A 14,013-nucleotide genomic window follows, 5' to 3' on the forward strand; every position below is an offset into this window, starting at 1 on the left:
CAGCTAAAGGTTTGTGTTAGGTTTAAGAACTAACATTTACCCTAGATGTACACCTACACACCTACACTTCACACCTGAGTTTTTTCTGGGGGCAACAACCATATGTCCAACAGAGCTGCTTATATGGGACTAGTTAGAATTTGAGAGCCTGGAAAAGTGAAGAACCAATATTCAGTATCTGATATTGCAGGCAGAAAGTGAACATTCCTGAAATGCACTGTAGTGCACAGAAGCTACAGGCATTACCAATTTTTTCTCACTTAAAAAGGAATATACAACTGATGTGTGATTTTCTTAGAAAAGGAGAAAATATATTGTGATGAAGAGTCCCTGATTTCATCTGATACATTCTGTGCAAGGCCGCCTTCTGTCTCACTCTCTTAATCCCTCCAAGGGATCACTCCCAGAAACAAATAGCAAAAAGCTTTTAGTTACCGAACTAAAATTTCTTCATCAAAGTCTGTTGTATAAGTTTGCATAGGACTGAGCATTTGATGAAACTGCAACTTCAAGTCAGCAAATGTCCTGGTCCTTGTACAAATTCTCTAGACTGTAATCTGTGGCCTTTGAGGATCTATATTAAATTAGCTCAGTTCAGTCCAAACCTTGGCATTCTCTTGTGTGAAAACCTCATACCCAGTTGGCTGTGCCAGATGTGGATTTCTGACTGCAAATATAGTTCCATTCATAGACCTACTTCATGTTTCAATAAATGTGTCTCATTTATACATACCCAAGCCCCTTCTTCAATTCATTACCAAGCTTTACTGAGCCACAGTTCTCTGTGGAAAAGTAGATGATTAGTCCCTGGAGTAACAACTTGTGGAGGCAAGGGGAAGAATTTCTCCCCCTGCAAAAAAAAAAACCAAACCAACCAAACTAAACAAACAATCCCACTTCTTTCGTGCTTTTACACCCCAAGGTTTCTGTGCCAGCCCTACTTGCACTTGCAGTGTAAGCCTACCACAGATTCCTAAACACTTCTCAGCTGAAGTACTTTGGCCTTTGAACTCTCTTCCTATCAGTGATGGTTTGTTTTGTCAAATGACAATGAGCAAGCCAAAGTGCAGAGGAGACAATTACTGACTGCTGATGTCCTGATGCAGGTTCAAAACCACAAGCAAAGCAGCAAAAAGCTGTTTATGCTACTGACAGAAGCTGCATGCAGGTGCTGAGTGTTCACCAAATGAGATAAAAGATGGTACAAGAGTCTAAGCTCTTCAGCTCTTTGGCTGTCAAAAACTACTCTCAGGCACCGATCCTACAAGTTACAACAGGAAGACCAGTATTTAAGCTGTATCTGCTATGCTAAATTCAAGATCTGGGACCTTAAAATTATTTCAAGAAAAGTTTTCTTGATTTTTCTGATGATCTGATCACTCGTTTTAAGGCAATTTATGAGCCTTTGCTTAAGTTTGAATTTCAGAGTAGTACATGGATATAGCTTTCTCCTGTGCTTTTTTGTTCACAGGACAGCTGTCAGAAATTTTTTGAGGAAACCTTTCTCAGCAGAAAATATTGAAATTAAAATCTCTTTGGGCTTTCATTAGTTCTGTGACTTCGAGTTCTCCCTCTGTTATTAAATCAAAATTCTAATCTCTTCAGTTTTTCAGTTCCTTCAAGTGCTAAACCTTGTTTTGGGGGGTTTTGTGTTTCCTATTGCTAATATGGTATTTCAGCTATATCTACATAATGATAAATAATCACCTTCTCTTAAACTCCGAGCATGGTAATTGGTCTAAGATCTATCACAGAGATATTAGCTTGCCGAACACAGAATTATTCTCAAGCCTTTTCCTCAGCCCCAGGAGTCAGAATTGTTCACTTTTAGTAGCCTCTCCCTCTATTTGCAGCTGTCATGTGCATTGCTGTGACTGCTTATGCAGAGTGGGGGATAAAGAAATTGAGACTTGAAATTAAACAATACTGAGTGATTGTTAAGCTCATGTTCTGGTTCCTCCTTTGTACACCTCTGGTCAGTATGGGTTTGATCCACTTGATGTATTTATTTTACTGTGCTAATTGCAAGAATTTTGCAATTTTATGCTCAAGACACAAACAGGAATTGAAGGATTTACTTATCCAGTCTGGCTGAAGGCTAACCAGAAGTGCAGACTTCCCTTTTCCTGCACTGCTTCAGCTTTTCTTATTGGCTTTTTGGAGTTCTCTCTACAAAGGGCAGAGTTTATTTTTCACATAGGTTCTAATATTAGCCTAATTCCTGCAGCTACCATTGAGAAAGAGAGTTTTATCCACAATTGCACACACATGGTGTACAGAGACTGGTAAAATCTTTCTCAGAGCCATCTTAACTTCTAACCAATACCTTCAGGTACTCTCAGTCTGTTGTCACAGGACTACCAGATCCATGCCTTAAATTCTTATTCATAGGCTGGACTACTGGATGAATTAGTAGCAGGTTGGCCAGTTTTATTGGAAACAAAAGTGGAGGATGTTGGGCTCTGCATGGGCATGATTAACCTTCAAAATTATGACAAACTAGCAAAAAGCCTCTTGCTTCTTATAAATATTATCAACAACATTTAAACAAAATTAACTTACAGGTCACCAGGACAATTGTTTGGAGATTCCAGCCTTCCCCCTGATCGTACATGGTGTACAACTTCTGTATTGGAGAAACCTGGATATGGCTGTTGACCCAAAGTTAATGTTTCCCACACTAGTACTCCAAAAGCCCTAAGAAACATCATGAAAAAAGAGAAAAATTAATAACCATAGTTATATAACCATAATGAAATCTCCCTATTAACAGTTAGATCATGCCTAACCAAAGAGTAAGACTCAGAAAAATTAGGAGTAAGAGGACTTAATTTGGTTTTGTCCCTAAGCCAGCCTCTGGAATAGCTAAAATAAATAATAGTGTGTAGAACTGAGACACTTTCCCAGACTCACTGAGATGCAGATCAGAAGACGCTGAGTGTCCACATCTTCTCCGGGCAACACTCCAGCTGAGCATGTCCTCATATAAACAAGTGTTTAGAAATCTCTAGAGGTGTGGTTTAAAATGGAGAGAGACAAGTTCTGAGCACCACTTGTGGAGCAATCAGCACCTCATTTGGTTTGGCACAGAGTACTAAACTACTTTCTTAGATAAGTGCAAGAGTAGCAGTCAAATAGATGGGTGCAGGCGCTGGGGACTTGGAAAAGACCTGTGGGCTAAGTACCTGTGGCCACTAAAATCTAAACTTGTGTGAATATCCATGGATATTCATGGATCTGATTTAGTCTGGGGATTTTTTTCTATGTCTCCTGACAGTGGGTCTCTGCTTCTTCACCATAAACTCAAAGCCACTCAAATACACTTTTAGCAAACCTCCACAGCAAAGTATTGTGACCTTCCCCTGATGATGCTGCAAAGTCTGGTCTTTGAAGTAAAGAAGTCTCTAGAAGAGGGTGAAACTGCAAGGGCAAAGTATTTGGCTGTAGGAAGGAAATGTCAATAAGCCTAATGGAAAGCAAAATGGAACAGCATGCAGGCAGTCAATTCACTGCCCAATCAAGCAAAAATCACATTGTGTGCCTGGTATAATTGTAAAATTGTTCGAGTGACACTACTTCCTTCCCGCCAGAATCCAAAGCTAGAGCTCAAAGCATAAAGAAATATATCTATGAAATATACTTTGTGGTATAAATAATTTGTGGTAATAAAATTTCTCATTAGATCCTTAAAATTTTGCTTAGGAGGAAATCTGCTCAAGCCTAAAAATTATTAGAGATGACAACATACAACCCTGTAATTCCTCCTATAAACCAATATTTTCTTGCTGTGGGATTTAGTATGGTTATCTCCACAGCTGTGTGGCTCCTATAACTCACCAGACATCAGAGTGACTTGTAAAGACACCATCAATAAGGCTTTCAGGAGCCATCCATCTGACAGGGAGTAGACCCTCTCCTCTTTTCCTGTAATAATCATTTTTATAGATATCTCTGGCAAGTCCAAAATCACCGATCTTTACTATCCGGGATGAGCTCTCATATTCCTTCTCTGACACAAGGCAGTTGCGAGCAGCCAAGTCCCTGATTTGTAAGGCAGAGAAAAGAGGATGGAGTTACCATTGCAGAATAATTCAGGTCTATATGTCACCTGGTTCAACACTCTCTTCAGAGCAGTGCCAACCCCAAATTTGGATCAAGTAATTTAGGGTCTCACCCAGTTAGGTCTGGCATATCTTCAAGACTGGAGATGACACAGCCCCTCTGGACAACCTGTTTCAGTGATTGATCTTGGATGTTGTGAACAATATTATCTAATTTCCTTTTCTGTAAGTTGTGCCTGTTGCTTCTCATCTTTTCCCTGTACCTCTCTGAGAAAAGTCTGGCTCTGTGTCCTCTAAAGCTACCCATTAGGCAGACAAAGACAGTACATGAATCTTGCCCTTCTCTCTGTTGCACAGGGTAAGATTCTTGTCTAGGGTGCAGTAAGTCCTTGGTTCAGATCTTAGAGTAGCCCACCATTTTGTGAGAGAACTGTGAGTGATATTTAGCAGAAAAGCACAGCATTAGATTTTACTCCAGTGCACTCTCCTTTCTTGTTCCATTGTGACTTCTTTCTAGACATTTTTTCCTGGGTAAGATAATCAGTCCTGATACTGTGGGTAAACCTGGGAGGACTAAGGAAATAAGTTCTGTACCTGTGTATAAAATGCATTTTCTCTAAATAGACACAGCCTTTGCAAACATCCAAACATATATCCAAGAGGTCAGTGACTCTCAGTAAAGGGCTCTGGAGCTACAAGAAAGAAAGACAGAAGTTAGCTATGTCTTCCAGCTTTACCAACTCAGAATGACAACCTCCCTGTGCAAGATTTCCCCATCGAAATGTATACGATTTTTCCAAAACAGTCAAAGTACAGGTGCAAAATCTCTGTATGTCAATGGAGTGAATGCTAATTTGAAGCAGGGTAAATTGCCAAATCACTGCACTGTAAGGAATATGCAAATGATATCATCCTGCTTGATTTGCAGCTAAGAATACCCTAGGGTCTTCAGAATTGTGGAAGAAATGGGACCTTGAAAATTTCCTCCCACTATCAGATCAGGTTTGTTTGTTGCTATATAAATCAGTGTAATATGTTATTCTAGTAGAACACGTGTATATGCATTTCAGTAGGATTCAATACTGACTGTGGATTTGATCTGATTAAGTAAATGAACAATACAATTGCTATAATGCTATAAAATTTCATTGTTGAGTCCTTTTGACCTCCAGTCCTACCATCCATATTCCTAATCTGCACACTAACTAGAGAGAAATTTACTTGAAGTTGTTTATTCTTTGTTCTTTTCTCTTCTTTCCTTCTAAAGAATTCAAGGACACAGGCACAAGGATAGTAAATTCTTATATGCTTGGACTATGCTTCTCACATAAAGGATACTGTTGTTATTCAAAGACAAAAAAAGACCTCTATGATGCCTAGTAGACCACATACATGACCACCATTATTTATTGTCACTTTCAAAGGGACAGTTTATGATTTTCACAGTGAGAAATCCAGCCGACATCTCATGACTGAAACCACAATTTTGGTCAGTGATCTAATGACATTCAATCTCCTTCACAGCATCACTGAATGCAAGTCAGCACCCAACACTGAGGTCCCAGGGTATTAAGGAAAATCCAGGTCAGACCTTGCAAGTACAGAAACAGCTGAACATCAGCATAGGCTTTTAGAAAGGGAAAAACTGAGAAATTGTGGGCAGTTAAGGTTAAAAATGTGAGTCTCATGTTCTTTACCTTTTTCTTCCTGGCTCCTCGTAAATAGCCAAGTAGATTCCCTCCTTCCATCAGCTCCAGTATAAGATACTGAGGTTCATTTAAAAGACACACACCAAGTAACTTCAGAATATGGGGATGATCAAATTTACTAAAGAGAAGGAAACAACTGTAAGATTACATATGAGAAATCCAGCTGGTTGATAGCTAATGGAGTGTTTATAGTTGCAAGCAATGAATGAGCAGTTTGGCCTTTACAATCCTGCCTCTATGAACAACATGATTCAGTAGCTCACAGTGCCTGGATTTGCTCAGTCATGGGGAGAGTTCAGGGACATCCTTCCAAAACACAGGCTTACACTGTCTTTGACAGGCACTTTAATGCATGCACACTTCATCATTTTTCCAGGAAGAAAAGAAACGTAGTCAAATGGCAATTTCTTCTAGGAATAAGAAGCTTCGTCACCTGTACATTGAAGGTGTCTATATTATTTTAGTAGAGTATTTTTACTACTATATTCACAGTAGAATGGCTGATTCAGAGACATACACAAAGGCAAAAGCACAAGGTGCAATATACTATTTTCACAGTTCAGAGGGGAACAGTTTTTCACAGTACATTTTCAAAAGAAACAAAATACATATGAGGAATACTTCTAAGTATACTAGCAATTGTCTCTGTGTGTCTAAGACAGGGATTACCACAGAGAAATCAGTACTCTCAGTACTGCAAGTATTCTTAGAAGAATGAAGAATATTTATTGCCTCTGTCAGTGCCTGCATTTTTTCAATCACTTCACTTGTGTTAGAAAATGGTTTTCCCTTCTCACTGCTGTGTGACAGCACTTGCACAAGCAGTCAGAGAAACTTAACTCTATTGGGAGAATTGATGGTGTCCAAAATGCTGTCAAATGCGGCAGTGTAAACAAACAAATAAGAGAGGGACAATTTCCTTCTAATCTCTTTCAGTTCACCTAATCTCAGGTGTGGGCATAGACTCTTGCAAAAAGTGTGATTTAGAATTTGACAGTTCCCCCCTGGCCCCTAGCACACACCTCTCAATCAGACAAACTTTGGCACTTTCAGGAGCAAAAAGAGGGGAAGGAGCACCTGGCACTTTCCTTGCACCCAGTGCAGACCTTTCTCCACTGAACTGTCATTCCTTACTTCCCAAGGGGAAGACACAAGAATTTCCTACATGTATTTGCACACAAATGACTCACCAATAACCAATATCAAATGACTTTTTGAAATAGAGGCAACTCAATTTTCCCTTTGCTGCATAGCAATAAGAAGGAACAAATAGTTCTGGCTTAACTGAGCCAGCATGCATAATATTACAATCCAAATTTTAATGAACATCCAAAAAGGTAAGCAAAATAAAAGTTGCACTTATGTATCTTATCTGTTTGTAAGTACTCAGATGCAATTTTTCTCCTTTCTACCCTTTTTTTCATTTGTGAGACCTTATAGATGAACATCAAGTAAAATCATTAAACCCTCCATGAGGTAATTAAATAAATCTTTTTTTATATTAAAAATATGAAATATTCAAATAATACAAAATATACATTGTTGTTACTGTTGCTGTTTTTGCTGTTGTTTAATGACTACTGAGATTATAATACTTAAATTTTCTGTTCTCTTAATTTCTGATTCATTATATTGGTGTACATATGGGCCCATATCAGTGTTTACATTTAAATGCAAAAATATTTCAATTATGTACTCTTCCAAGATTTCTGGGTTTGGATTATTATCTGCAACAAGAATTGGGGGAGCTTCAGAAACTTGAACTATGGCTTCATATAATTTCCATACTACACAGGAAAAAAAAAGACTTTAACTGGGTTTATGACTGCTAGGTAGACTAAAGATAGATTATAAGGAGTTTACATACAACTCTTACTCTTTGTCATTAATTTGCATTTTAATGACATGGTTGAATTTTGGTTTTAACAAGCCTTTTACCTCATTCAGTTACAGTGTGTCAAAAAGGGCAAAAAATGCAAGATTTTTTTTTAATGTGTAACAAAAAAAAAGAATGCTGCAGAAATCAATTTCAAATTTAATAACACCATGTTTTCTGTGCAGAAATAAATCTTTCATTTTTAAAAAAATTGCTTCTACTTCTGCACTCATGAGATAAACTCAAAGTGCAAAAGTGAATCTGAAAACTAAACTACGCTCTCAATCTTATGCCACCAGCTGAAAATTTCAGTTGAACTTCTACTTATTTCTGGGGACACTCTAGAAAACCAGATTTCTAGCTGAAACACAAACCTTATTATGTGAAATTCTTGCACTGGTGACAGATGCATAATTTAACACTACCTCAATAGAAGAGGCATGTGGCAGCCCCTAGTGGCACACTTTAAAAAATATTTTCCACTGTAAGTTGTAACTTTAAAGCATCAGTTTGGTCTGATTTGTTTCTTTCAGTAAAACAGGATTAGCCAAATGATGTCCAACTGCCTTTAGTAACTAACTTGGTTTTAGAGGAGCAAAGATACTGAAACACACCGGTACAAATCCAAATAAATCCATGATATGAGCATACTGAACTTGCAGTCTATAGCTTAAATTTTGCTTATCAGATTTATGGCTTTAGTTCCATGATATTCATCAGTAGTGATTTACTGGTTTGGCAGATACACAAGGACACCCCAAAAATGCCAGGAAAGTGCTGCTTTCGTTCCTCTGGAAGGCCAGCACCCTCACACCAGCTTTGAAGGGCGCCCAGCGACAAAGCTGTCCCTACCTCATTAAGTGTGCCTCCTTCAAGAATTCACTCTTCTCATGGTCTGTCGCACCCTTCTTCAAAGTCTATTCAACAGAAAGCAGAAGTGTAGTAATACTTTGGCCATCATCACCATTATCACATGGCACTTAAGTAAAACAATCAGACATAGATGTGGCCTTAAATACATATTATTTTTTACAAATCACTACAAGGCTAAATGTTAAGAGATTTGCAAGAAACACTGCAAGGAAATACCCAGATCAGCCATTTATCATTTCTCAGGTAAAACCTCTGAGACAGATCTCTCTGCCCATCCCATTCTTTTGCCAAAGAAATACACAGCTGTGATTACCTTGACTGCTACTTTGGATTCTCCACTTCCATCTGCCAGGATATCTACTGCAGTCCCTTCATATACCTCTCCAAATGCTCCACTTCCTAACAATTTGTGTAAGTTGAGTTTGTCCCGAGGGAAAGCTGGCAGTGATTCAATTTCTGCTTGAGAAGGAAGAGTGCTACAAAACAGCAATACTAGTCACTTGTTCATACCTAAGGACGTCTGAAATTTTATTAAAATTCTTCTTCAAATGAAGCTGGTACTATTTGTCTCATCAGGTACATTTAAGGGGAGCTCAGGTGAGGCCTGTATGTTTTGGAAGTTATTGGAAAACACCAGGTCTTCTTCCTTCCCTGTGCACTTGTGTTTCTTGCCAGAGTGACATGAAGGATGGGCTGGGGGCGATCCAGGCAGGGCTGTGTGCCAGGGGGGCAACATGGCAAGGCATCCTTTGGAGCAGACCTGCCCTGCAGCACACATGCAGCCCTTAACTCTACCTTGAGGTTTTAGGGATGAGTGCCCTAAGGAAAACTGGTCCAGGGAAGACCTCTTAGATGTTTTTGTCCTGAAAATACATTTGCTCTGACGACATACCGTACAGCATAACAGGCATTGGCTAGTCCCACTGTCTCAGCCATCTCCCTGAGTCGAGCTAGTTCTTTATCTTCCTTGATAAACACTATTTGTCCAGGCAAGGTCCGTTTTCCAGATTTCAGTCTTCGCTTCCATGCTGGAATAGGAAAGGAGGCCATTAGCTGTTTCACTCTGAGAGCACCCCAGTGTGTGAGCAGGCTGAAAGGCTTCAGGTTTTATGTTATTCTGTTCAACATCACCTCCCAGCAGCTCATGTAAGTAAGAAATTTTTATCTGGCCATTTTTTTCCCACAAAACACAGACAACTGTTCATTGAACTGAGAACTCAGTCAGGTATCCATTTCTGTGTGTGACAAGACTCCAGGGAAAGGATGAGGAATGAGAGGATAGGACCATCACATGTGGGCATTTGCATCTCAGGGTAATCATTACAGCCTTTCTTCAGGGACAAAGCTTAAGAGAAAGAAAATGGGACCCTTTTGTGAATAAATGTAGTACCAAACTTGAGAATTGTAAGGTACAAGGATACACACAAGCATTAGAGTTCCTTAAGCACTCCTGTGCTCTCCCTGCACGTAACCAACAGCAAGAAATGCCTGAGGATGGAGTGAATTTCTATCCTCTCCTTGATACCAAAAATATAATCAGCCATCTCTAGAGCCTCAAAGAATGAGAATATACAAATTCCTGCCAGTTCCCATCCTAGGGGTTGTTCAGCATTTCCCTAAATCTGGAGGCCAACCATTTCCCACCTTCTGAACTGCCTTTCACTGAGGCCTGGCAAACCAAGGGTAAACAAAAAACTCAGTCACATACCAAGACCAAATAGCATGATCACAGCCAAACACAGCACAACAACTCCAATCACAGAAGCAATGGCAATGATGGTGCCCATGGAGATCATATTATCTGTTAAAGAGAAAGGGAGAATTGCTTAATTACTGTGTATGCCTGCAATGTCAATTCCACAGAGAGGAGCACACCTGAGACAACCCTTCAGCTACCTGCTATGTAAAAGCCTTCCACTGCACAAAGCTCTCTTGTAGGCTATATGTGGATGTGCATTTGGTCAGACTAATCCTTCTCCCCCAGACCTGGGCCATTCCTCTAGTAATGAAGTAATGTATATGCAGAAATAGAAAATGCTGATCTGTTTGGCTGCTCAAGGTGGGATTTCCAAAAGCACCCACAAAGTGTAAGTCTAACACTCTGGCTGAAGGCAAGAAGTAATTCTGGTATCTTTACCCAGTGTGTGAGCTTGCCTGTTTTCAAGAATCACATCATAAAGCAGAGTGGCAGAACCACAGAAACAAACTGGTATAAATGAGCAGAAGCATTTTTCAGGCCCACTGTTCTGAGCAAAAGAGCCTGGATGACCACTACCAGCAGGAGTCACCATATAAACATCACCATTTATTACTCTACCTTTGGAGGAATATTGTTATTAAAATAGCCAGTTTCTGTTCATAAATTGGTATGACTATATAGAATAACAAGGAAAAGACTAACAGAATACAGAAGTGTGATGTTGTATTGTCCACTGATTCATTTATTAAATGCCCTTCACATTGTTCCCCCCTCACGTTCCCCTGCTCCTAGCCCTGGCCACTCCCTCGGGTCCTCCCTATTGGTTCCTGTTCCCCAACTCCGCCCATGTACCGCCCCTGCGATCTGACAAAACCCCCCTGCACCCGGATTACGAGGGCTCTGTGCCTCTGGGGATTGCTGGGACAAGGTGTAAGATTAGAGATCTTCTTAAACCCTCATGGAGAGACCCTTCTCGCCTCCTTTGCCATCACTGGTTGTAGGGCTGCCAGCTGCCAGAGCAAAAACCCTGGAGTCATCTGAAATGGACTACGGGAGGGCGACCATGGTCATACTGCCCTAAGCAGCCCCGCTGAGCTCTCAGGAAAGCTGCAGCCTGCTAAACTAAACCTAGCATTACAACACAGAAGTACAAGACATACCTTCACTCAAAATTATATCCACACTGATGTCACTGTATTCACCAAGTCCTAGCACATTTGCAGCTGCTGCTCTGAACTGGAAAGTTCCTTTTACGTTCTTGGCCTTCCATGTGCAAATACTGCCACAAGAGCCATTGTAAACCACCTCCCACGTGGACTTCACATCGCTGCTGTTGCCAGACTGTTTCCTGCAACATGTGCAGCACGACACAGGAATGTCATTAATGCCATGAGGGTAGTTTGCTACTTTACCCTCCCTCCATTTTTTGCTTCAGTTCCATGGTTTTCACAGCATTTCTCTGCCTGCAGGAAAGCTCAATCTGGTCATGGGATTTTGGCTACAGAGAAGAAGATTGTGTCATGCCATTTCAGCAGTGCTAAGAATCAAACATCTTTATCTTGGCATTGTAAATGAAATACTAGAACATTTTAGACATGAAAACTGTTCGGTATATGCCTGATTCACCTGTTTCAGTATATGCCTCACAGCCAAGACTTCAAAACTTTCTTATTTAGCTTCCTGAAAATAAAAAAACCCCACCATTTATTTTTTTTTCTGCTGTGCTTGATCTTTTTGCTCTCCCAGACCCAGAGTAATTCAGTGTCTCTTGTGAATCAGGTTTCACAAGCTAAACAGGAAGCAAGTCATTGGCAGGGAAGATACCATTCTTTAGCTAGCCACTTTCCCATAGTATCTGCTGACTGCTGGGTATATTTCTTCATTTCCCCATTGGACTGAGATTGACTGCTCACAATAAATTCAGAGCTGATTATTCACCAACCAAAATAAGACCATGTACTTAAACTTGGAAGGCCGTATCTGAAATATCATTTCATGTCACACAACACCGTAATACATCATGTGAAATGACCTTCATGAGCATGTCACTCATTCTCCCAACACGCTATAATGAAGAAAAAAAGGCAAAAACTTCTAAAACAGAAAGACATGGGAAAACAATATGTTCATGTCCTTGGTGTCTGCATGTTGCCTCTAGAGCTGTAGGGACACGGAGGTTGCTTAAAAGGGTTAGGCAAACACTTTCTAGAATGCTGTACAACTGACCTAACATTTTTCTACCTGATGTGAAATTCAGTCAAAAATATCTGCATGTGTGCATTCCAACTGCAAGAGAAAATCTTATTTCATTAAAAGACCACCTCAATGATGCATTATGATTCCAGAGACGAATAAGAAGCTAGAGTCTGGAGAACAGAGCAGCTAATGCACAGCCCTGGCACAGGCCAAGGGACTGACCTTTCCTTACCCATCTGCAAAACGCCAGGTACAGACTGTCTGTTGACATATCAAAATTATTGTTTTCTCAGAGCATGCGGGTCAGTGCTCCTGCATGCTCACAGAACTGTAGGAAGCTTACAGCACTGGGAAAATATGTCTGGGTGAAAACTTATACAGGTAAAGCATTTCCTGCTCCAGAGTGCTGTCGTCCTCAGCTTTCATAAGCAGAGAGAAAGACATAATGGCTGAGTTTAGAAAATTGCTTCCCTCCATCAGTAATGACTTCAAACAATCACTGGAATATCTCAGAAGATGGACTTTCCTAATTTTTAAATAATACATTAATTAAGCTTTGCACGGACTGCTTTAAAGAAATCTCTCCAGAGTCACGGTCAAAAAATTAGAATTTCAAAGTCACTGCCCACAGCAACATACTCTAACCTGCCCAGTCAGCCCTTCCAATGCCAGTGCAGAAATAAGTGTGAGCTGGCACTCTAGTGCGACATGTATAGCCCAGGCAATCAGTATGTGATGACAGAGCACTTTAAAAATTATACAGTCATCCCACGTGGAAGGGAATATTTTATTTCTGGCAAAGTTACAACACCTTCTTTGAGTCCTCTGAACACCAATATATTTATACATATATTTTAGCCAAAAGTACATACTACATGTAAGCTGAGATTGGTGGTTTGAAATTATCTCTAGATCTTCTAATTCACTGACATATATCCAAATATATAATTGTATTTCAAGATGGCTCTGAAAATGTTGTTAGTGTATATTTCCTTCTATGTTTTCCCGGAATTTCTGGAAATTATGGGTACTTGATTTATCTAGGAAAGAGATCCCAATGGCAAGGGCCTTTTGCATCGTATATTTCATTCTTCCCATCGGAGCCAACCTGAAAACCCCTGCACAGCCGGATTTTTTCTGGGCTGCTACCTATGGGAAGAGTGCATCATGCATTGCTTACCTGCTTTCTAAGACGTAGTAGGTCAGTTTGCTTCCATTGTCATCAGCCTTTTCCCACTGTAGAGAGTTTTTAGAGTCTTCTGCTTTTTTAGGAACTCCTGGCTTACTGGGAACACCAGCTTAAGCCAAGCAGGGGAAGAAACAGAACCCTTAAAATGTATTTGTAGCATGACAAAGGGCTAACAGATACAGAGAAAAATCTGATGTGCACATGGGTGTTTACACATACAAAAGGGAGGAGGATCTACATTAACAATCCTCATAGAGAATGAATCCTTGGCCTTTTCTTTGTGATGGATAAATTCCAAAATTTTTACTCACATGCAGCTTTTCACCAGTAATGAGTTCACTTGCATTATAGGCGTTTCATTTCAATTCCCCTCACTCTTTCCTCTGCTCCACTTGGAAATGAACCCCATT

The 14,013-nt window shown here is 40.1% G+C and overlaps 1 protein-coding gene across 1 annotated transcript in view; it reads right to left on the bottom strand.

Annotated features, from left to right (window-relative positions):
* The window catches only part of ROS1 (ROS proto-oncogene 1, receptor tyrosine kinase), a 72,065-nt gene that overhangs the window by 14,255 nt on the left and 43,797 nt on the right, over positions 1-14,013 (bottom strand). The window contains exons 33-42 of the mRNA XM_017739397.1: positions 13,595-13,712; positions 11,379-11,566; positions 10,228-10,320; positions 9,412-9,547; positions 8,833-8,995; positions 8,499-8,563; positions 5,759-5,888; positions 4,656-4,753; positions 3,838-4,041; positions 2,563-2,697 (exon numbers count right to left, since the gene is read on the bottom strand). Of these exons, the coding sequence (XP_017594886.1) occupies positions 2,563-2,697; positions 3,838-4,041; positions 4,656-4,753; positions 5,759-5,888; positions 8,499-8,563; positions 8,833-8,995; positions 9,412-9,547; positions 10,228-10,320; positions 11,379-11,566; positions 13,595-13,712 (1,330 nt within the window). The remainder of the gene's footprint in view (positions 1-2,562; positions 2,698-3,837; positions 4,042-4,655; positions 4,754-5,758; positions 5,889-8,498; positions 8,564-8,832; positions 8,996-9,411; positions 9,548-10,227; positions 10,321-11,378; positions 11,567-13,594; positions 13,713-14,013) is intronic.

The sequence above is a fragment of the Corvus brachyrhynchos genome, unplaced genomic scaffold (assembly GCF_000691975.1).
Source record: "Corvus brachyrhynchos isolate BGI_N302 unplaced genomic scaffold, ASM69197v1 scaffold14, whole genome shotgun sequence".
NCBI classification, from domain to species: Eukaryota; Metazoa; Chordata; class Aves; order Passeriformes; family Corvidae; genus Corvus; species Corvus brachyrhynchos.